Below are 24,439 nucleotides of genomic sequence, written 5' to 3' on the forward strand. Positions count from 1 at the left end.
ATACTTCGCCAGCTCAGGGGTTCGCCACAGCCGAGCCCATAAAAGGAGTGGACGAAGTTTAGCCAGATCAGAAATCGATTGGCATCCCAAGTCTAATAACAATGGGACCGTAGGGGCACTCTGCGGAAGTGCCATGAAATCTTTAAAAAACGTATTTTCAGATCTAGCCAACTGGTCCACATTACATGTGCCCCACAATTCCGCTCCATATAGGGCAGAACTCACTCCTTTTGCTCTATATATTGCAACAACCGGAGCAATGGGCTTGGAAAATGAAGAGCGATGTTCCCTAAGAATAGCCCCTCCTACTCTTTTATGGCATAAAAGCATCTTCTGGATGTGAGAGGACCACTGTATATTGTCAGAAATACGGATACCAAGGTAATCAAAGACAGTAACCCTCTCTAATGGAACAAGATATAAAACAGGGGGCCTACTAATCTTTTTTGATGGATTTATCACCAGGTATTTTGTTTTGTCTGTATTTATGACAAGCCCCCGCAGAAGACAGAAAAACTGGAAACTATCTAACAGGCTCTGCAACCCTACAGCAGACTTGGAAATGAGGAGGGTATCATCAGCGAATAGGAGAGTTGGAATTTTCTCGCCCGCCAGGGACGGTGCATCAGATGGACTTTGCAATAGATGCTCCACCACCCCATTCACATATAATGAGAATAGAGTGGGGGCTAAGACACATCCCTGGCGGACGCCCCTATTCACTGGAATTCGGTTGGTCTTCTGTCCCTGCTGGTCCCACCTCACTCGCGCAAAAATTCCATCATGCAGTGTCACTCATAGTGACAAGATATACCATAGGATCCCCATTTCGGATAGAACTCCACACAGGCGTTCCCTAGGTACCAGGTCAAAGGCAGTCTTTAGGTCGATAAACGCGAGATAAAGACTGCCCTTGCCTAAAAGTACCACCTTCCAATAGATAAGTAACAAACGGAACGCCTGATCCAAAGTCCCTGTCCCTGCTCTAAAGCCTGCCTGATAGTCCGAAAGGATTTTATTTTCACCTGCCCATTGTAGGATTCTCTCTAATATAACCTTCCCAATGACCTTCTGCGTGGAGTCGATCAGACTTATCGGGCGGTAGTTGGCAGGGTCGTCCCTATTCCCTTTTTTGAAAACAGGTACTCATAAGCAACTGCTAAAAAAACTTCAATCCCTTCAAAATGCAGCCGGTAGAATGCTTCTGAAAATTCCCAAGTTTGCTCCCATCTTTCAATCATTGCGGGGTCTGCACTGGCTCCCAGTTACGAAGAGGATCGATTTTAAGGCACTGTGTCTGGTACATAAGGGTCTTTATCGGACTGGACCAGTATACTTTCAGAAAGAGTTCTCCTAGTACGCTCTCAGCCGCAACCTGAAATTGAGCTCAACCAGATTGGTAACTGTCCCAAGAATAAACAAAGCTAGATGGGGGTCACAGGACTTTCTTCTTCTGTACTAGAATACTCAGGAATGCTTTGTTTCTAACTATACGCTCCCAATCCAATCTGCTGCAGTTTAGGAACCACAGTTTAGGAATCACCTAGTGAAACTTAGTGTCCTCCTTGCGTATTACTTTTTTCTCTGATGTTCACCCGCCAGTGCTAAGACACCTTCGGGTAATCGCGCTATACAAAATTAATTTACATTACATTACATTATAATACCAAATTGGCACTTGATGTGACAGCCATTTGTTGAGCTGGGCAATATTACCTAAACTTTACATTGTATAGCTTTGAGCAGGCAAAACCGTGCCACACAGAGTACTACTTTTTTGGAAAGTAATAAAAGAAAAATAGAAATTAAATTTAAAATAATTGCATTGCAGTGAAGAGTACATTGCCTCAGTGGATGCCAGGTTGAGTGTGATGTAGTTCACTGTAGCAGAGGCTGCCACCTTGGCTATGGCTCTGTGCTGCATGCCAGGAGCCACTCCTGACTTACTCCAGAGAGACAGCATTTTACACTGAGGCATGTGGCAGTCACAAGGTGAATTACCTTTAATGAGACCCATGTGCATGCTTGCATGCCGGCCCTCAACCAGGGAAGGTAGGGGGCCTGTGTTTGTTCATTTGCACATTCAAGTGTGTTTTAATGTCTAACGTAAGAATACAAAACAGTGATGGATGGAATGCTTGAGTTAATCTCAGCCACTGAAAATCACTTGGACCGCATCCCAATCCAGCTTTATGCCACCTCAGTTTGGACCGAGCTATATTCAAATCAGTCTTGACCCTGCTCCAGTCGGAACAGCCCAGCCCAAACTGCCATGCCAGGTCCTCCCTGAACCGGAACACAAGCAACCCAGGACCAATTTTGCCTGGCCTGGCAGTTTGGGCTGAACTGTTCACACTGATTTACATTTGGCTGGGTCCATACTAAAGTGTCATGGTGGGTGAAGCGTAATAGATTGGGGATGTGGCCCTGAGTGACTGTCAGTGGCTTAGAATAATTCAAGCATTCCATCCATCACCTTGCTGTTTTTACAATGTTTATGTCTAAGGTAGCATTGGCACCAGGCCTTTCTTTACCGCACCACAAGCACAAATGGAGGCAAGTCGAAATAACCTCCGCACTGGGCCCACTCCCAAACTGCCATACATGTCATTCTTCACATCTATTTCCAATAAAGTTTATCAACACTTGTGGGCTTGTTTCTTGTGGTATATGTTGGCTGCAGTTTATTTTGCATAGCATGCGCAAGTTATATTTGTGCTGCAGTGCCGTGGTCATAACCCGCTATGACCAGGCCATGAACCAACATTACAGGATGTCATAAATCATTTTGACAAGCTCATAAATCATAATCATGCCAGTTCAATAATTCATCCATTTAGCGGTCATAAATCATTTTGACAGGCTTGTAAATCAGGTGACAGTTCATAACTGACAATGGCTGGCAAGTCAGGTTCAGGTTCATACGTCTTTATTTCGATTAATACATCATAAAAGACAATTTGTACAATAAAATTGATGGGATACAAAATGAATAAAACATCATATTTACCTAAAACATTTCAGCATTAGAAAACGATTAAACAATTTATTAAAGACCCAATGTATGAAAGCCCTAGTAAAATGTTTATCAATCAACTGGCTGCAGATGTCTGCAGGTGTCTAGCTCGGATGATCAATGCCCACCCCAAATACTTGGCCACACCTATTACCACCATCTCTGAAGTATTGGTACGTAGCACCCACAAAGCTTCAGAGATCCCTTTATTTTTCATTTTGCAACAAATAGGCCTAATCCATTTGTTTCTAGGGGCATGATAAGCTGGACATGCAAAGACAAAGTGACCCATTCTCTCCCTTTGGTTGACACACCAGGGACAGAGCTCATTAGAATGATCAGACCAATTTTTGGTAAAAGATCTTACTGGCAGGGACCCAACTCGAAACTGATGGTATAGTTTTTTATCTAGAGTTTTTGTAATAACGTCCCAATAATTCTCCAGAAGAGAGTCTAGTTTATGGGCCAGAAATCTGCCTGTCAAGCTGGTAACATCAGATTGCGCAATGGATGGAAGTTTAGCAGATGCCCAGTAAAGTGCTTTGAAGGCTTGCTTTGACGGGAATATAGTGGACCCCGGAGAAGCCCTCAGGTCGTTAAGACCCATGTCTTCCAAGATTGATTTCACCTCATGTAGCCAAGGAATGTTACTAGAACCCAGTACTGATCTCACATCCAACAATTCGCTTGCGAAGAGACTTAAATCCGGTGACGTCCAGATCCATCTCCACAGCGCCACTAGCCAATAACGCGCCATCTCGTTAATCGGTTTGCAGCCCATGTCCAGCAAGAGTGGTTTGATTGCTGTAGATTGCGGGAGACCTACCAAATTCCGCAAGAATTTGTTTTGTACTTTTACCAGTGGCGAAAGGTCCTTGTAACCCCATAGGTCAGCCCCGTACAAAATGGCAGAACTAATCTTGGCCTCATAAATCCTAAGTGCTGGTTTAACCCGTTTTGTTAATGACAATTTTTTATTCCTGAATTAAACAGCCCGTGAGACGTGCAAATTTTAGGCGGAGCACGTCAATCTGGGGTTTCCAGCGGAGGCGATAATCTATAGTCACTCCAAGGTAAGTCATAGCCTCGACTTGTTCAAGACTTGCACCATTCAACGTAACAAAACTTTTAATGGGACGATTTTTGGTTAAGACCATAAATTGGGCCTTGCTCACATTTATTTGCAGATCGTTTAACTTGCAAAACTCCTCGAACCTATTTAATGCGGTTTGCAACCCTCTGCGTGTCTTTGAGAGGAGTAAAGTATCATCTGCAAAGATGAGCATTGGGAATTTGGTCCCACCTAAGCATGGTGCATCCGTAGGGGTTTCGGCAAAAAACTTCACCACCTGATCAATAAACAATAAGAAAAGGGTTGGTGCCAAAACGCACCCTTGACGGACACCTCGTGTTACAGGAAAACTGTCCGTCACCTGCCCCTGGCCTCCCCACCTTACCCTGGCAAAATTGCCCTTGTGTAATCTGACCACAAGATCTAATAGGTCTAACGGTAATCCCAGGTTTCTCAAGACTACCCACAACTTGGCTCTTGGCACAAGATCGAAGGCCGACCTCAGATCTATAAAGGCGGCGTAGATGTGTCCACCGCCCATCAGCACCACCTTCCAGTATATCAGAATAAATCTGAATACCTGATCAATGGTGCTGATGCCTGATCTGAAGCCCGCCTGTAATGGGGAGAGAATGTTTTCCATCTCCATCCATCCCTGAACTCTCGCAAGGACCATCCTGGCAAAGATTTTTTGTAGTGAATCGATTAAACTGATGGGGCGGTAATTTCCCGGTGCCGAACTGCCCCTTTTTTTAAAAATTGGGAGAATTTCCGCCCCTTTCCAGGACTCTGTAATCCTTGCTCCTTTGGTGATTGCATTAGCAATCAGGGTTATATAGGGAACACAGAGTTGGAGATTTGTTTTAAAAAGGTCCGCCGGAATAGAATCCTTCCCTGGCGCTTTCCCCGATTGGACCAAGCTGAGAGCAGACTCAGTATCAAGGGTTGTAAAGATCAACGAGTGGCTATGATTAAGGTGAATGGGTGTCTGCATCCCTTGCCCATTAAGAGACTGCAAATTAGGGTCCTTAAACTGTCCTTAGTAAAATTCCACCCAGTCTTCCACAGACACATGGTTTGCTGGAGTCGGCGTTCCTGCCCCATTTCACGATTTCCCAGAATTTAGCCTGATTCGGGGATAAACATGCCTCAAAGAGATTGGACCAATGGGACTCGTCCCACTCTCTCTTCGCCTCCCACTGGTTTTTTTTGTACGCTTTGCGTGCCATTTTAATATTACTGGTAACCCGTGATTTAATAGCTTTAATTAAATTGCTATGTCCTACCCTACAGTTCTTATTGTACCATTTTTTCCGGGAACCCATTGCCATCTCTTTCCCTTGTTTGTTAGGAAGAGTCAGCAGGGCCTTGAGTTTGATGAAACACTGTTCATGGAGATCGCCAATCTGAGAAGCAGCATCCAAAATGGATGATACATTCAACATGGCACTCAATGTCATCGAAACTTCCTTTGATATGCCATCTAACAAAGTGGCATCCTTCACGGTCCTGCACCATTTTACCCTTCTTCTATCATTGGTCAGGACGGCCTCGGCCGTTATGCATGAGGCTAATTGGGGCCTAATCAGATTGCAGGGGAGCTTAAGGCTTATGACCAATGGGTTGTGGTCGCTTTCTGGGCGAACCACAACTTCCATATCGACCAGGAGTGACCAGTATTCCATTTTAATCAGGATATAATCTAGTCTACATTTGCTAACCCCATTATCAAAAGTGGGGCAGCCAACCTTGTCGGATGGTGAGCGCCCGTTTGCCGCTCTCAGACCCCACTCCAAACACAGCCCTGACCAGTGAAGTGCGGCCTCGGTCCCCTTCTTGATTTTATTCAGGGCCAACTTCGTTTTACCTGGAATGTAATTTTCACTTTTTATTGGAAAAATCTGATACAAGTTAGTGAAACGTGAGTAAGGCGGGGATTTGTGTCACCCCGTCCTGAAGAAGGTGTTTTCACACCGAAACATGTCGACGCACACACAGAGGAGGTAATGCACATTGTCTGCACCACAACCTCCCACACTTTAATTTTAACAGCACCAGCCTGGGGGCTTATTAAATATTTGTAGTTACCCCACGAGCCAGGTCCTTTTTAACTTTCACTTAGTCCTAAACCTCACCATACACTCACATAAAAGCATCCCCTGACCCACACCACACATAGTCCATTAAGTGCTCCCGCGCATCCGTAGGTCGCAGCACGCCATACTCCGTAGAGGGGTACAATGACCCCTATGATGAAGCATGACACCAAGGGGCCTGTTGGTGTGTGAGGGGACCTAAAAACAATGAAAGGGGCATAGTCACCGGAGCCACGAAGGGGTCGATCGGGAGGAATTTCCTTGCTGAAATCGTGCTAAATAGCACACCAGACCTCGACGTTTTTGGCTCATGAGGCACTTTCATCAACTTCAAAATAGTTGACCAAAAAAACTTCTTTTTTGTTAGGTACATTGTTTTACCTGCACTGTAATTTTCACTTTTTATTGGGAAAATCTGATACAAGTTAGTGAAACGTGAGTAAGGCGGGGATTTGTGTCACCCCGTCCTGAAGAAGGTGTTTTCACACCGAAACATGTCGACGCACACAGAGAGGAGGTAATGCACATTGTCTGCACCACAACCTCCCACACTTTAATTTTAACAGCACCAGCCCGGGGGCTTATTAAATATTTTTAGTTACCCCACGAGCCAGGTCCTTTTTAACCTTCACTTAGTCCTAACCCTCACCATACACTCACATAAAAACATCCCCTCACCCACACCACACATAGTCCATTAAGTGCTCCCGTGCATCCGTAGGTCGCAGCACGCCGTACTCCGTAGAGGGGTACGATGACCCCGATGATGAAGCATGACACCAAGGGGCCTGTTGGTGTGTGAGGGGACCTAAAAACAATGAAGGTGTTCCCCAAATGTTGAGGATACACCCAAAAAACGAGTGGATTCTGGTTGTTTATTTACATTTGCTCAGGGAGAACGAATCCATTCATTTGTCTCTCTCTCCCCTTTTTGTTATGGAAACCGGCAATGTCCCTGGTCTCTCTGGTGGCAGGCAAACAGTGTCTCTAGCCTCGAGTGGCTCCCGCGGAGCGGGGGCCGCGAGGCGCTGTTAAGGGCGAAGGGGCGGAGCGAGAAGAGAACCCAGGTGCGGCCGATTAGCTGGTACTTGGCCCCCTGATCCTCGCAGTCCCGCTGCACGCCCGTGCAAAGATCCTCTCAGCGTGGTCCCAAGGTCCGTGTAGAAACCGGCAATGTCCCTGGTCTCTCTGGCGGCAGGCAAACAGTGTCTCTAGCCTCGAGTGGCACCCGCGGAGCGGGGGCCGCGAGGCGCTGTTAAGGGCGAAGGGGCGGAGCGAGAAGAGAACCCAGGTGTGGCCGATTAGCTGGTACTTGGCCCCCTGGTCCTCGCAGTCCCTCTGCACGCCCGTGCAAAGATCCTCTCAGCGTGATCCCAAGGTCCGTGTAGAAACCGGCAATGTCCCTGGTCTCTCTGGCGGCAGGCAAACAGTGTCTCTAGCCTCGAGCTGGCAGGTCATAAATCATTTCTGACATATCACAATCACATTCTGTTATCTGTCTGCCATACTGATGGCACCTCATAGTTTGTTCATGCCATCATACATGCAGTTTTATGTGATCATAAAGTTCCCTGTTGGTTTTCACACTGGGGGGTAGCCTCTCCCTGGAGTTAGGCCCCAGCTTGTTACCTTTTTTGTCCATTTTGTGCCCAGCCATTCGGCGGTCTGGGCTGCGAGTGCCGTCTCCGCTTGTTCCCCCCTTTAACCCGACTCACCCTGCCGTAAGGCATCCCAAAGTGAGTGGCCTTCTTCCTGCACACCGCCCTGCCTTTGGGCCTCCTTACCAACAAATGTACCCCTTCTCAAATACTTTGCCTGCTGTCCAGCACTGCGACAATGCTGTTGCTCAGTGTGGGTGGATGGCAGTGGTTAATTTGTAAAATAAAAAGTGCCAGGGCTCTCCTCAGGAAGCAGCACTAACAGGAGAAATGTGCTGCTGCACACTGCCTCCTGACTAGAGCCCCGGTAATAATTAACCTGGAAATGACTTGGCCTAACGGGTAGAGCTGCCGATTTCGGAACTGGAGAACCCGGTTCGAGGCTTGGCGTGGCTCAACATCTGGGTAAAAGCATGTGCAATCATCTGACTTCAAAATAAGTGTGTCCTTAACTGGTGCTCAAAGCACCAGTGCTCTAAGCACCAGTGCAGAGAATTAGGTGCCGGTGCTAAGCAGCGGCTCAAAGGATGGGTCTCGAACATTGCTAAGCGCACCGCCCTCAGCTACCAACAGGAACTTGTGCTGGGATGGCGGTCCTCTTATGCCCCACATTATCCACTCCTGGCCTGCGGCAGTGTCGCCCATATTGGGGTGCAGGGCGCGCCCCGGCCACCTATTGGTCGGGTCTTTAAATGCCACCTTTGGCGCGCACTCTTTCCTTGGGAGGGGTATAATCCCCTCTGTTGTTAGGCGCACTGAAGAAGCCCAAACCTGTTTTTTGGGTCCCCGGTGGCCGTTATGGCGCCGGCCCTTGAGGTCCCCTGAGGGTGAGGCCTCTGCTAAAACACTTATAAACGCATAATATCGTGTTCAATAGCAACTTCGTGCCAATTGGAATAATCAAAAAAATAGCCCCGTCTGGAGAGGTTCATTTAATCTGGATCCCTCTGTGCACTAAAGGGGTGAAAGAGGAAGGAGGGAAGGGTGAAAGAAATAACAATAACCTGCATAATTAATGGGGGAAAGGCCCGGTAATGGCTCGTCACATATGAGCGATGCCGTCAAGCACTGTGCACACTGCTCGGAGAGGCACCGACTCTAAACACACATCCGAGGGGGGCTAAAGTAACCCCATGCCGCCGCTGTAGCTCAGGGACCATCCACCCTTGGGGGGTCGCTCAGTGTGCAAAACATGCTGGTAGGAAGGGAACAATGGAGAGCACATATTACGTAGAGACTATTGCACTGGACATTAATGAAAACAGCATGAAACGCTCTGTTTTGGCAGTGTTTCCATAACAAATATCTGAACTACTTTTCCTCCTCTGTTAAATGAGGAATATGACATTAAATTTGAGACAAAAGCGGTTCGCTGCGGTTCTTATTACAAGAGCAGCAGAATTAGTGCAAATACGTTAAGCTGTGTTTTTTGTTTAACGAAGTTAACCCAGTTAACTTTTCGCTATTTAAAATGTATTAGAACAACAAGATTATTTACATGCAAACAATGTGTCAGCTGAGAGTTCGGGACTATACAGAAACACACACTCCACACAGCTGTCAACGCTATAAGCGGATACCAGTTGCAGATGTGCGCTGTTCACGTGCTGGTAATATCACATACGATATCGATTTTCGTAACTATTTTATATAGGTGATTATGACAATTAAAGAAAACGAGACAGAGGTACAGAAAAGGGGTAATGACAAAGGAATACGGTATTGCGATGGGGTGTCATAGAGAGAACAGGTGTAGAAGAGAGGGGTGGGTGGCGAGGGTGTGTGGCAGCAATGGAAGGGTGAAGTAAATGGAGAGCTTAGGGAGTAGGAGAGAGGCAGTTGGTGTAGAGATGAGGTGGTGATGTGAGAGAAGTGAGGTAGCGAGTGGCAAGTTAGAAGGTTGAGAGAGGTGGGGCACAGAAAGATGGAGAAAGCGATAGGTCAGGTAAATATAGATGAGAGAGACAGAAGAAGTGATGAAGAGATAAGAGGGTTGTCAGCTGGAAACAGGGTAGTGAGAGGAAGGGAGAGGGGTAATGAAAAGAGACTGGTGGGTGTCAAGAGAAGGGTACAGAGATAGGGGTGGAGAAGCAGGCATTGAATGTCCTCAATTTGGGGGGGGGGAGGTTGGGGGGTGGAAGGTGGGGAACCTGGGCAACTACCTGCTTTGTATTTGCATAACATGTCTCTAGTGATTCATGTTGTATCTCACGCAGTGTAATACGGTACCTCATGCATGTTCCATTGTTCTTAATGTTTAACTAAAACATTAAATGGCGCTTCAAAACACTTGATAACGAGATCATAATCTACGCGAAATACGAATGACGAACACTGGCGCATTACTAGTGCTTTCAAAATCGCAACCATTTTGGTAATTTAAAAATGCAGCATCATCAGTGATTCACTGTGGGTGGACTGAGATCACCTCGGCGTGCACTGGACCGACACTGAGCAAGTCCCCAGATATCGTCGACAGTCCAGCATTGTGCACTCCTTCCACGGAGCTATGATTGTGTCTCGTGGGCAGTGATGGCGCAGCCTCTCTGACGCGGATTCCCATTTTAAAAGTTGCATCTTAAGTGCATGACAAGATAAGTGTAAAGATGTATTCCTACACCTCTTCTTCTTAGCGCCTCCCATGCATCGAGGTGATTTGCTCACGGCTGTCACGATACCTGCGCGTGATGTAACCCTTGATTTTCCCTGGTCGTTGCTTCCCTTCCCTCTGTGTATTCCTTCTGCTCCCAGCGTTTGTTCGGAAACGGACAGCACGTGCCACGTGCCCCGGAGGCCGGCTACGGCACCCGGGGGCGTGGCCTGGAGCCCTGAGAGCAGATATCTGCAGGAGCCCCCTGCGGTCCAGAGAGAGCCCCAAAGAGCCGCCAGTGACGTCATCCTTCACAAAAGGCTCGGGGCTCCCAGGGACTATAAATGGAAGACGCCAGCGATGGGGGCACTATACAACCGAACAACCACTCTCACATAACCCGGGGAGACCACAGCTGTCCACTATACCTCGAGTGCTGATCAGAACACATTTTGGTAAGTTCTCTGCCATACTTAATCTTAAACAACTGGTTTATTCTATTTAAATATTTTTCAAACTGAATTATTTTTGCCCTTATTTGTTGCAAACCACATTTACAGATGAATCCGATTACCAATATCACCGCTGTGTTTTTTCTGTGGTTATAAAAGTTACTTGAGTGAACAAAAACAATCCATGGAACATTACTTTGAATTGGGTGAAGTTGTTATCTTGAAGGTCTACAAGTGTGCCATGGGCATATAAAGTGAAGCATGTATGATGCCTGGCGACGGTTGTTCTTGAATCTATATCATTAGATTATTTTGTGAATACTGCGTTCATGTATCATACATTTTAAACATTGTTGATGCCTTATTATTGCCAATAATACTAACACTGGAAATAATAATAATGATGGCTTGTTTCATATAGCGCTTCATACTACACGTGTGCCCTTTCTAAGCACTGTTATTATTATTAGTAAGAATAAGAATGTTTACGTTTTATTGAATATTTATTGTTGGTGACAGCAGCCAAAGTGCCTTGTGGTAAAAGGTGGTGAAACACATTAAACAATATATTAGTTTCAAAGTATATGAAGGGTCTGCCCTCATTTTTAGCAGGTGGGCTATGGTGGACAAAAAGTTGATCTCATTCGATGAGCTGCTCCCGTCCAAATAGGATGTATACAGTGAGAGTATAAGGAATCATATGGACAGCATGCTGGTGCATGCACATTGTATTTCAGTGATAGTCGGCTTCTACTTATGAAAGCTCCAATTGCCAGCTCAATTGCTGAGGGCTGGAGCAAGATCACACAGACAGTCAGGGGAAATCAGTGATCTGAACTTTAAATTTCTGACTTAATCTAAAAGAATAACGACCAGTTAACATACACACGCAACGGGTTTAGTTTCTTTTGTGTTTGCACAAGTATACGCAACTAATTATATAGCTTCAAGAATATCTCTAAAACATAAAGTAGGTTTATTGCAAGGAGTGATTCACTTACCCATAAAGGAGGCACCTTGCCGAGGATGCCGTTCCCAAAATTGTCCTGACGCTCTCATCTCTGACAGGCACGCGGTCCTCAGGATGACTGCCGCTTATCTCTCACAAGTGAGGGTGTAAAACTATTACAGAGGACCTAAAACTGTACGATATGAGTTTGGGTCACGTTACCAAGCAGTTCCTGACATCAGAAAGGAGAGTTGTATATGCTATTTTGTGTGTGACGTCAGTGCACATTTAAATATTGTGTACAACTTAATATTACCGAGTCAGAGGAATGTAATCCTTTATAATCCCACAAACATCACAGGCACTTTCTACGAGGCTTTCAGAGAAACCTTCTGTTTCAAATGTCTATGAATGGTTTATGGAGTCATCGTGCTTATTTTAGTTTATCCACCATAATCGAAGGGCGGCTGGACTTGTCACCAAAGCATATTTATTTAAAATGTAAAAAAAGTTAAAGGACAGTCACATTTACTCCTGAAATCGGGTCCTTATTAGCTTTAACATGTTTTAATTCCTTTACATTATAAATACCCCTCAATAGCAGTAGAATGCATTACAAATGTTTATTTTTCTACATTAAAAAAACTAAAGCAGGCGTGATACCTTTTTTACATGCATAGGTACCTACTTAACGTACTTATTTATAATACTATTACAGTTAGAGTGCTACCGTTGGATATTATTCAGTTTTTATTAGGTAGGCCAAGCGTTAATGAATGAATGAATGAATGAATGAATGAATTTAGTACTTTTATAGCGCTAACTGTCACCCTACGGGTATCCTGGCGCTTTTGACTGAAAAGGGAACCTTGATGGAAAAGAGGTCAGGCCGAGTATATTGAAGGTGGAAGGCTAAGATTTTGGAAACAGCCAAGTTTTCAGGCTCTTACGGAATTCAGTCAGGGTGTCTGCTTGTCTTAGGTTCAGAGGGAGTTAATTCCAGAGGCGGGCGCCCACCACATTGAATGCACTCTACCGAGAATATCAACAGCTCCTTGTAGCATCTTAGAGCTTTAGCCACTACTCTTTGCCCACCCCACAATTGGGGCCTAAACTTAAAGTCCAACAAGAGAATAAAGATCAATGAAACATGGTTAATTCCTGCAGCATTCAAACCACAATGCTATTCGCGTCAATCACACACACCTCATTCACAAACAAGGCCAGCAAGCCAGTCACCCCTTCTACTTCATGTTCATGTAGCCAACTAACCATGAGTGCAGACGAGCATAGTCTATGACAGCTTTCTAAGCAATAGGATTGATTGACCTAATGTCAGTATTCCACGGAGGGGGATCATTTACAGAATCTTATAAATAAACCACTGAAGATAAGTGTTGTTGACCCCCCCAGCCACACCACGTATCGAGTAAGCTTGTTGTGACTTTAAAAGCTTGTTGAAGCTCTTAGTGATTGGACAGCTGCCTTTCTCCATTCCAGTGCATTACATAATTGAGATATTCTTGAAACCTTTATTTAGGCATGCCTGTACTTAGGGGAGGCATTCAGGAATGCATAAATCAAGCATGATCACGTATTATGATAGACAAGTTATCTTCTCTATATCCATCAGCAGCAGCTTATTTGAGATTGCGTTTATGTGATAATGGCTTCAATCGAAAAACTATAGGATTCCACATCCATAGCTTGTTTCCATGCCTAAGATGAATGCTGTCACTAAACCGCTGGTGAACAAAGATTGATTGGTTGTATTTCTCCCCAACAGTAACCATGCTGCCCATCGGAGTTATGGCAAAAGTTGCAGTCATCCTATGTGGAATTTATTTCATCACACGAGCTGATGGGAGACCGACTAGGTAAGCAGAATGGTGCTCATCTGAAGAAGTAACTTCTTTTCTTTAATATTGGGCTTTTGTAAACTCATTGTACCCTGTATCAGTGGTAATACAGAGATAAAGTCATAGTTAAACATTTAGCTGCGTGTAGTTGTCAGTGTCAGGCATGGGAGTGAAAAGAAAAAGTGATAAATTGAAGGTGGGTTCTGAGCTGAACAGAAGATGTATAAGTAGGGGAAAATGAGTAAATATGGGAAAGGAGTTGAACAAAAATTAATGAAGGTTTTGTTTGAGAGGAGGGATACATGACCTTTACGGACCTCCAGGCCCTCCAGCTTGGACTCCCCTGACCGAGAAGATCACTGCACACCAACCTCATATACCGCCACAATTCGACCCATGTGAGCCAGAAAATACCCTGCACTGCTCAGAGACTAATCTCCACTCTGGCCAGCTGTCACTCTCACAGTTTTGTCTCCAAGGAGAGGCCTCACTGTGACACTGATAGGTTTGGCCGCAATGAATTTTGAAATGAGTGGGTGTGGCAACCATGATCCCAAGGCACTGGTGCCCAAATCTACCACTCAGTGGGGATTCTGGCTCTACTAGCGATGAGAGATGATGTGGTCACTAGAAACACAAAAATATGAGGTATAGACAACCCCACTAGAGGCACGCAAGAGAGAGCAGCTGAGTTTGAGATTTAAGGTTAGGACAGATGTGTGGAGAATTGAAGACAAATAGAGTTCAATTACTGTTAGGAGCTACTTGCAGTGATGGAAGCTTCTAAACAATTGTCCTCTTCTCTTTGGCTGTGTTTGCAGGAAGCGGTCTGTGAGTGAGGTGCAGCTCATGCATAACTTCGGGGAGCACAGGCACACCACGGAGAGGCAAGAGTGGCTTCAGCTCCAGCTGCTGGAGTTGTACCCGGATGCCATGAGGCTCTCAGCAGAACTGCAGGCCGACCAGGCGCTCAGCAGAGGCCAGAGACCCAGGAGGAAAGACGACAAATGGGGCACCATTAGGACAAGACGGCTGCTCCCAGAGCAGCTGCAGGCCCTACAGAGGAAACTTGGGGACCTTGAGCAAGAGGTCTTAGACATGATTTTTCAACCGAGCACCTAATGAAATGGTTTCTCTTTATTTGTGCTGCACTCTCTGTATTTGTGGAGCATTGTCTGTCACCGTGTCTCTTTTTGCCAAACATATACCTTCACTGCTGCTAACTTATGGATCTTTATTTAAATTGTCCCGGAACAACATATTTATTTGCAAATCCTTTTGACTTGAAATGCATCGTGAAGAAAAGGGCACGAGTATTTGTATAGTCGGGTTTAAATATATTTGACTTCTACGAATGTAAAAACAAACAGTTTTTTATTATTTATTTTTTTCATGTACATAAAGTTTTGTATAATTTATAGTTTTGTAAAAAAAGAATGGATTTTCTACCTCAACTAAAATCGGTACGAATAAAAAAAATATATAAATCTTCGAGAAAGACTGGTTTTATGTGGCTGTTCTGTAGTTGTAGCTAATTTGGAATGCACTGTGTTTATTCACTACAGAGAAATAATACCAAATTCCTTTATCACCGCCTTGTTTTTTTATTATTCATGAGGTTTGAGCAGTAGTTGGTACCAAGACATAATGTTGGACGATTAGCTAAATGGAGGTGCAAACAAAGTGGAAAACAGATTCTGAAATCTCTAATTGGCTTTTTAGCAGCGTTCCCAAATCTAAAATAAACAAAGTAGTTACAGGTAAATATAATTGCCAGAACGTGCAGTAAAGGCACCACCAGACCAGTGATTGGCTGCACATTTGGATTTTTCAGCATGCTGCTAGGTTTTTGTGAGTCCCAATGTCCCCTGTCTTTGCTAGCGCCTTAGAAATCCTTCAGATGCACCAAGGATACCAGGAAAATGAAGCTGAAGGATTTACACCCGTTCAGTAGACTGTCAAATCCGGAGAGGTCTTTGCCACATTTGCTGTGAAAGTTCACAGGCATGTTATAAAATGTGTGAATTTCACTTCAGGCTCCCAATACTGAAGCAAAACTCTCATAAAAACAATTAGGTACTTACTAGAGCAGACATATAAATGGAAGAGGAGATAAAGTATTGGGCATGGTCCCACACCATAGGCCAATACATGGCCCAGGGAACCCATCCCCCAGGGCTGGGCTTTTATATATATATTTTTTTTAAAGGGGAGGAAGGCTGTGTGGCCCCTCTCCCCAGGCGGGTGTGGGGCCGAACAGCCCTCCTCCCTCAGGCCAATTTGGACCCGAAGACCACATCTCCCAAGGCTTGGCCACTTTGTTTTAAAATGTATTTTAAAGGAGAGGGGCCGCGTGGCCTCCCTCCCCAGGCCAATTTCAGCTCCCGAGGACCCCATCTCCCGGGTCATGGCCACGTCCCTGGGGACCGTGGGGGGATCCCTAATACCCCTGCGGTCCCTGCCGGCTACCCGTCTCCTGCGGGAGCCCCCATTGCTTTTGGGAGAAGGGAACTGCAAACATGCAGCTCCCTCTCCCCAAGAGCAATTCTGCTTCGCTTTATGGAAGCAAGAGCATTTTCCATTCTCTCGCTTCCATGAAGCGAAGCAGTGTTTGCTATGGCATGGAGGGAACAGTGCTCCCACCATGCCATAGCAAACTGCAAAGTCCCATCGGTGGGCCCCCTGGGACATTGCTAGAGCCAGCCCTGGGGGGTGGCAGTCCCCAGAGCCATGTAGGGCTCCTGGAGGGGGCTGCGTGCCCCCTTCCATCTTCTGTGTAGCACTGGGGAGGTAGTGGTTCCCAGGGCCAGCAACGGACCCTCACATTTACTTAATTTGTGCCCCGGGGAGGTGGTGGTCCCTGGGGCTTAGTGGGGGCCGCAACCCCCTGACACATTATTTCACATCTAACCCTGGGTAGGTGGTGGTCCCTGGGGCTGCAGGGACCACGTGGCCCCTTCATTTAATGAATATAGCCTGGGGAGGTGGAGCCCAACGCATTTTTCCCCAAAAATCAAGCCCCAGGGAGGTGGCGGTATGGGGGGCCCCATGCCCGCGGTATTTAATGACTAGAGACCCGGGAAGGTGGCGGTTCCACGGCTGCATGGGAGGCAGGAGCCCCCCATGCAGTTTTTTAGACAAAGCCCTGGGGAGGTAGCAGTCCCCAGGGCTGCAGGGGGGCCTACATGGCCCCATGCATTTCATGAAAATAGCCCCAGGGAGGTGGTGGTCCCTGGGGTTGCGGGGGCCCACGTGGGCCCCCTACATCATTATTTGTGATTGCCCCGAGACCTGGCCCACCTGGGGGCTTAAAGAAAATAAAGTGTCGGAGACCATGCTTAGTTTAAAAAAAAAGTTTGTTGGGAGACACGCATCAAACGAGACTCCCGCCAAAAATTACAAGGCTTTTTTTGGCTCGGGGTTCCCTGTGGGGCCCCCTGAGGAGGCCTAGGGGGTCGAGGTATTTCCACCTTGCCCCCTTTGCTTCTTTTTTTCATCCTTTTTTTTAACCTTTTTTCTTTTGAGACTGTTCAACCTAGTCACAAGTTAGCTGCCAACAGATCCTGGTTGGAACTCCTGGGAGCCAATCAGATCGCAGACTTGGGATAGATGGATATCTGAGAAATGTTTACATTTCTCAGCAACTACTGAATGGATTTACACTATTTAGCAGAAAGAGTGCTTCCTGGACCAAGAGCTACCTTTTTGCCAAATTTGGTTTAATTCTGTTCAGCAGTTCGGGCTGTAGCCGTGTCTAACATTTCCTAAGGAAATAAACATGGATAAAACGTGTTTTGCAACCCCCCCTTTTTATTGGCCCCTGCTTGACAAATCAACCTGAAACTTTCAACACAGGGGCTGATCTTACGACCCCATTAGTTTTGAAAATTTTGCGAAGATTCATCAAACGGCACCAAAGATATTGGCAAAAAAACCACATTTTGAATTGAAAACAAGGTCTTAAGTATAACTAGCTACAGGCGACCGCCAGTAGGTAATATATATATATATATATATATATATATATATATATATATATATATATATATATATATATATATATCCAACAAGTGCAACCTCCCAGGCTCCAACCGTAGCGACCCAGGAAATCACGCAGATCCAATACAGCTTTTTTTACAGGCACAAATTTATTTACGAGCTGAACCAAACAATCTGACGCGTTTCGGGCATCCGCCCTTGCTCACATATATATATATATATGAAAACCAAGTCCTTTGAAACTACCAATAAGGCAAGTATCCACCTGGCGTTTCTTAAGCAGGAACGGACCACACCACGGGAAGATTTAAAGTGCAATTTTATTTCTCTTCTCCAACATGACGCGTTTCGACCAGGTCACCCCGGCCTTGATCACATGACATGCTTGAAAATCCTGCGTGTTTAAATACCATATACCTCATCACAATCCCTCCCAATCATTCAATATAGGTGGAAAAAAGACTGAAAAGGGCTAAAGGGCTAAAGCGCATGCGTACAGTCTAATTTTTCAACCAGCATCATTGCGCTGGGAAGCCCCTATAGTGAGACCAATACAGTCAGATCACACTTCTATATGGGAGTTGAGGAAAATTGATACACCCCTGTGCAAATAACAATACTAAGTACCAAGTACTTAAAAAAATTTAAATTCTCATAATATTAGCAAAGAAACCAAAAAATTATTAATATTTACATGAAGGATGACCAAATGCTTGCATAATTAGATTACAATAGATATCAAGAACAAAAAATTGTTGTTATTCTTGCTCGCAATACCATACCTTTTGCATAGATAATAAAGGGAGATCAGGAGGTTAATATATCCATATCATTATCAAACATATCACTGAATAGTATGGCAATATATAATTAATTTTATAAGTACACAATTACATCCCTACCGGACAAAAACTAGTAAAACTAGGAACCTAGTCAAACCAATAAAAATCACAGCATTAAATGCAATTATTAAAACCTATTATTATAATGGTTATATTAACCTATACCTAAAATTCATGAGTGATAAAACAATAAATACATATGGATATAAAACACTACAAAAAAGTTTCACAAAATTTCATCTTAGCAGCAGTAGAAAACTTAAAAACAAATGTCTACACTATATACTCTTTACCGACACACTTGTAATTGAAGTTGGCTCCTATTCCTTATAGACAGTTGACATTAGAGAAAATTGACAAGATCTTCTCCTGTATTGAGCCCATTTGGCATCTTAGTATTTAACCGTAATATATATTGGGAGTCAAGTTGACGCAGTTTCTTCTCTCTGTTGCCACCTCTTATAGATTTAGGAACTGCGTCAACCACAAAATACCTTAAATCCTGAAGGTTATTTTGGTGCACTAGCTTAAAATGACGGGCAACCGGATATGCAGGATCCGAATTTACGATTGCCCGTAAGTGCTGTAGAATACGGTTAAAAACAGGGAGTTTTGTACTGCCAACATACAATAGATAGCAAGTGCATTCAAGAATATACACTGCAAAATCCGTCTCGCAAGTATAATAGCCAAGAATTTTATTCGGCATATTAGAGAACGGATCTTCAAAAGTCTGTTTATTAATACGAAACTTACAAGATCTGCATGAACTACACCTGAAAAAACCTCTCCTATTTGTCAACCAGTTTGCTGAGTTAGAAACTTCAGGGCTAGTTCTTACTAGAGCATCCCTCATAGAGGGAGCTCATCTGAAAGTGATAGTCGGTTGTGCTCCCAATTCTGGAGCCAGAGTCATATCAGTCTTTAGAATCGACCAATGCTTGCTTACAATCCTTCTTATTTGTTTATCCTGGCTGCTGAACGTAGTAATAAGTCATATCCCTGGTTTGGTTATTTCCACATATTGCTCAACAGTGTGCTCTACATTACTGGCATCATCAACTGACAAATGCTCATGTATCTTAGCCAATGCTGATTGCAAGTCCTTAAAATCATACCCCCGTGAAAGAAACCTATCCACAGACTCTGATAAACATTTGTCAAAATCTTCTTTTCTGCTGCAAATTCTCTGAATACGTAAAAACTCCCCATAGGGGATGCTTTTAATTAGGTGCCTAGGGTGGGCACTGCTGGCATGTAGTATGGAGTTTCCAGCAGTGGCCTTTCTGTGTAGTTTGGTGCAAATGCGTTTATCCTCCACATAAATCTCCACATCCAAAAATTCCTCTTTTGCATCACTGATCTGAGCTGTGAATTCTAGGTTTAAGGAATTGTCATTAATCTTAGTGACAAATTCCTTTGCAGGCTCTTTAAAGCCCTTCCACACAACACAAACATCATCGATAAATCTCCACCATCTGATGACATGCCTAGAGACCTCTTCTGTATGGGCTTCCGCGAGGACGTGCTTCTCCCACCAACCAACATGCAGGCATGCATAGCTAGGGGAGAAGCACGCCCCCATCGCCACGCCTCGTAACTGCTGATATAACTCTTTATTGAACAGAAAAAAATTATTGGTCAGGCAAAGTTCTGTCATACGTAACAGCATTTTGTTGTGTTCATTAAAACAAACATCTCTATTTGCTAAAAAAATGTTTGATGGCATTCAAACCATCCTGGTGGTCTATACTGGTATAAAGGGAACAAATGTCCATCACTAAAAAGCAATAGTCATCTTCCCATTCAACCTCTTTCAATTTTTCCAAGAAATGGCCTGTATCTCTAATGAACAATGGGAGATTCGTGACGTATTTGTGGAGGAAAAAATCCACATATTTGGACATGGCCTCCAATAAACTACCTTGGGCAGAAATTATTGGCCACCCCGGAACCGGGGTAACCTGTTTGTGCACTTTTGGCAATAGGTACAAAGTGGGAGTGATTGGAAATTCAGTTCTCAGAAAGTTATATTCATCCTTATTAATAAGGCTCTCCCTTTTCCACTGAGCTAATTCCTTAAAAATAAGTTCTTTCACTTTAAGCAAAATAGGGGAGGCTACCAATTTATAACAACAAACATCACTAAGTTGTTTCATGGCTTCCTCCATATAAAGAGCTCGTGGCCAGAGAACTATATTTCCGCCTTTGTCAGCCTTATTCACGATAATGCTTTTATCACAACTGATCTTTTTCATAAGGCGTGAATATTGCTGTTCCATATATTGTCTATGTTTATTTTTAGACAAACAAGTTCTATGTAGATTTTTTAAATCCCCCACGACACAATCACCGAAGATGTCAATGGCATCTCTAGCCATAATAGGAACAAAAGTGGAGGTGGGGCGGAAATGAGTGGAGGCTGCTTTAGTAGTGGGATTCCCATACCCAATAACTCTTCCTGAGTACTTTGAGGTGGAGTATCATTCAAATCAGCAAGTTCATTCACCAATCTCAGCACAGGAATATCAGAGACTTTAAAAAGGGCGCTAGGTTGATTATCTGCGTTAATAGACAGAGCCCTAGAACTAACATTTTTAAGCTTGTGAAATTTTACTAGTTTAAGCTTTCTGATAAATTTGAAAACATCAATGCGAGATTGAACATATTTAAAACCAGTTTTCGGGCAATATGAAAGTCCCAAAGCCAACAATTGAAGTTCTGCAGTATTTAATTCAAGCTCCGTCATATTAATCACAGTTTTAGCAGCCGCTGTATTGATTATGTCCTTATGCACATTCTCATTTTTTAGTTCTTTTTGTTGTACCCGCCGCGCTTTCCGCCTCTCTTTGCGTTGTTTGTTCCTCCTGCGGCATTTTGGGTTTGGGGTATTCTGGGTATTCTTGGCCTGAGTGTTTGCCTGCAGTCCTCTATAATAAACACCAACTCCTCTGAGGGACTGTAGCTGAGAGGCTCATGTAACTGCTGATTCACATCATTGGGAATTGATTCCACACTGCTGGTGAGAGCGCTTTTCTTGGAGTTGGATGTTACATCAACACCACGATTAATAGATACCAAAGGAGGCTGGTTCTTATTCAATGCCAATGTTTAAATTTCTCAGCAACTACTGAACGGTTTTACACTATTTAGCAGAAAGAGTGCTTCCTGGACCAAGAGCTACCTTTTTGCCAAATTTGGTTTAATTCTATTCAGCAGTTCGGGCTGTAGCCGTGTCTAACATTTCCTATGGAAATAAACATGGATAAAATGTGTTTTGCAACCCCCCCTTTTTCTTGGCCCCTGCTTGACAAATCACCCTGAAACTTTCAACACAGGGGCTGACCTTACCACCCCATTAGTTTTGAAAATTTTGCGAAGATTCATCAAACGGCACCAAAGATATTGGTAAAAAAAAAAAACACATTTTGAATTGAAACAAGGTCTTAAATATAACTAGCTACTGGCGACCGCCAGTAGGTTATATATATATATATATATATATATATATATATATATATATATATATATATATATATATATTAATCACACAAGGAGAGCCCCAAATGAAGAACAGCCAACAGCAACGTAGATTAACGATTCTATAATGGTGACAGCTATCGAGCAGGCAAAAAGCAAAGTCCGTGCACCCCTGTATTTCTCAGCCAGTCAGACGCGTTTCGGGAAAGCCAATTCCCCTTCCTCAATGACACAAGTTCAAGTCAAACACCAAGCCGTATTTCCTGCACTTATATTTCCCTGGGCGTCCTAGTGGGCGGGGCAACTCTCGTAACCTTCTGGTCCCGGTAGTGCAAAGTTTTGAAATCACTCTAGTGAGCCGGTTCAGTGTGCAACTAAATAAAACAAGTATTTCCCAAGTGGGGTGGTGCATCAGCATGCTCACAAGTCTGCTACAGTTTCAGGCTTTATTTTATTTCTCTGTTTTGTTTTGCTGAAACCCGCTGCAGCTTGCATTAAATACTTTTGCACATAACCTACCTGATTGAGGCTCTCTCTACAGCAGGCAAACTTTGTGAGTTGATGTTAGCGGCCCCGCCTGAGCCGCAGAGAGAACCCTGATGCCGCCTGCGGTGTCCCTGCAATGACTTTAAACAACGACACTGCCACAGGATCAGGTACCTGTTATTGTAAGGTGAAAAGTGCAAACGGGACTTTGGCCAAATACCAGAACCCACTTGGGAAAGAATTGCACTATTTTGATGAAAGCACAGCAGCTCACTGAAGCAGAATATGGCACTACAATAACCAGCAGCCACGAGGGCGACCACACCCACATGGGAGGGATTATCAACGGTTATAACTATGCCGAAATGCCGTGTCAGTAATCTTGCAGTCCAAGCCTCTGATGAAATGCACAGCATGAAACGCGTCAGGCGAAATGGATTTTATTTCTCTGTTTTGTTTTGCTGAAACCCGCTGCAGCTTGCAATAAATACTTTTGGACATAACCTACCTGATTGAGGCTCTCTCTACAGCAGGCAAACTTTGTGAGTTGATATATATATAATCCGTGGAAGCGGAATTGGAAAACCTGGGGGAGAATGATGCCGTCATGAAAAAGATGAGGGAAGAAATTGAATCCCGGCTTCTAAAGGAGGAGGAAATAATAAAGAAGCGTAAAGCTTTTAAATTTGAGAGAGACAGACTGGACTATTTGAACGGTCACATATTTACCTTTGCACGAAGATTTGAAAAATCCAAAGGCCATTTGGGGGCTGGTAATCGTGGAGAAACAACAAAGGGTAATATGAGTTCAGCCTCATCCGTTAGCTTGAGTTCCACAGAAGGCAGTGAGGCAGATGGTGAACAACGTAACACTCCATTGGGGTTTACCGCACTTACACCTGCACAGGAAGTGAGTCGCCTGTGCGAGGCCCGACGCGACACTCTGAGACCAAGAGTAAAGTTTGCACAATCAGGAAAAGGACAAACCGCAAACGGTCTGAGCGACGACGACGTCCCAAAGAAAAGTGGCGCGACAAAGAACAATCAGCGGAAGTGGTCGAGCAAGAAGCGGGGCAAACAACAGGGACCCCCTCAATAATAAACTTGACCAGCACCATCTTGAGTCCTAAATAAACGAAGATCTTGGGTTTAGGGCTCTCCTTCTGTCCGCCACGAACCTTTGACTATGCAGGCACACGCATGGATGCCTACAGGTTTGTGAGGAAACTCAAACTAACCAAATTCCATCGTCTTCGACCACATAAAAAGGACGCTGAAAAGACATCACTGAGTCCCACCCTATTGATGGCAGGAGACGCTCCTTCTTTCGAAGAAATCTGGGAGCTACAAAATGAACAACATGGGACGGCTACTGTCGCTTTACCCAATACCACTACTGGGATAAGCACGGCTCGAACACCGTTCAAACCCAAATCCACATTCAACCCCATCTCTGTCCATGACAATCTGGACGTTTATCAGGATTTAATGGTGGAGGACCTCAAAAAACTGTATATCAATACCAACAAAAGGAGCCAAGCCATTGCAAGACAAAACCAGTGCTATAATCTCCTGATTAAGAAATTAAAATCGGATGAAAAATTGGTAGTGAAACAGGCGGACAAGGGGGGCAATATTGTCCTATGGGGACGTGATCAATATATGGCGGAAGCTGAAAAACAGCTGAGCGACACGGCCTGTTACCGCAAAACGAACATCACTACAATTAAAATGGCCTGGAATGATCTCAATGCCAAACTCATGGGCTGGCGCAGTAGCGGATTAATCACATTGGATGAGTTTAAATTCCTCAAAAAAGATTTCCCTGTGATACCCACGTTCTACCTTTTGCCAAAGGTCCACAAAGACTCACTTGTTCCACCTGGGAGGCCAATAATATCGGCGATTGACAGCGCGACCGAAAATATATCGAGGTACAT

The 24,439-nt window shown here is 44.4% G+C and overlaps 1 protein-coding gene across 1 annotated transcript; it reads left to right on the forward strand.

Annotated features, from left to right (window-relative positions):
• Positions 1 to 10,784: 10,784 nt before the first annotated feature.
• On the forward strand, positions 10,785 to 14,814 carry PTH (parathyroid hormone). The gene is made up of 3 exons (XM_078683745.1): positions 10,785 to 10,887; positions 13,620 to 13,710; positions 14,514 to 14,814. Exons 2-3 carry the CDS (start codon positions 13,625 to 13,627, stop codon positions 14,812 to 14,814), a joined length of 387 nt encoding a protein of 128 aa, XP_078539871.1. The 5' UTR covers positions 10,785 to 10,887; positions 13,620 to 13,624.
• Positions 14,815 to 24,439: the final 9,625 nt, after the last annotated feature.

This window comes from Lissotriton helveticus, chromosome 3_1 (assembly GCF_964261635.1).
Source record: "Lissotriton helveticus chromosome 3_1, aLisHel1.1, whole genome shotgun sequence".
In the NCBI taxonomy this organism is placed as follows: domain Eukaryota; kingdom Metazoa; phylum Chordata; class Amphibia; order Caudata; family Salamandridae; genus Lissotriton; species Lissotriton helveticus.

Bases quoted from the DNA above. Each gene is read 5' to 3' on its own strand.
- PTH (XM_078683745.1), top strand. From the start codon at position 13,625: ATGCTGCCCATCGGAGTTATGGCAAAAGTTGCAGTCATCCTATGTGGA. The intron at 13,711-14,513 runs GTAAGCAGAATG...CTGTGTTTGCAG, and splicing joins GCTGATGGGAGACCGACTAG to GAAGCGGTCTGTGAGTGAGG.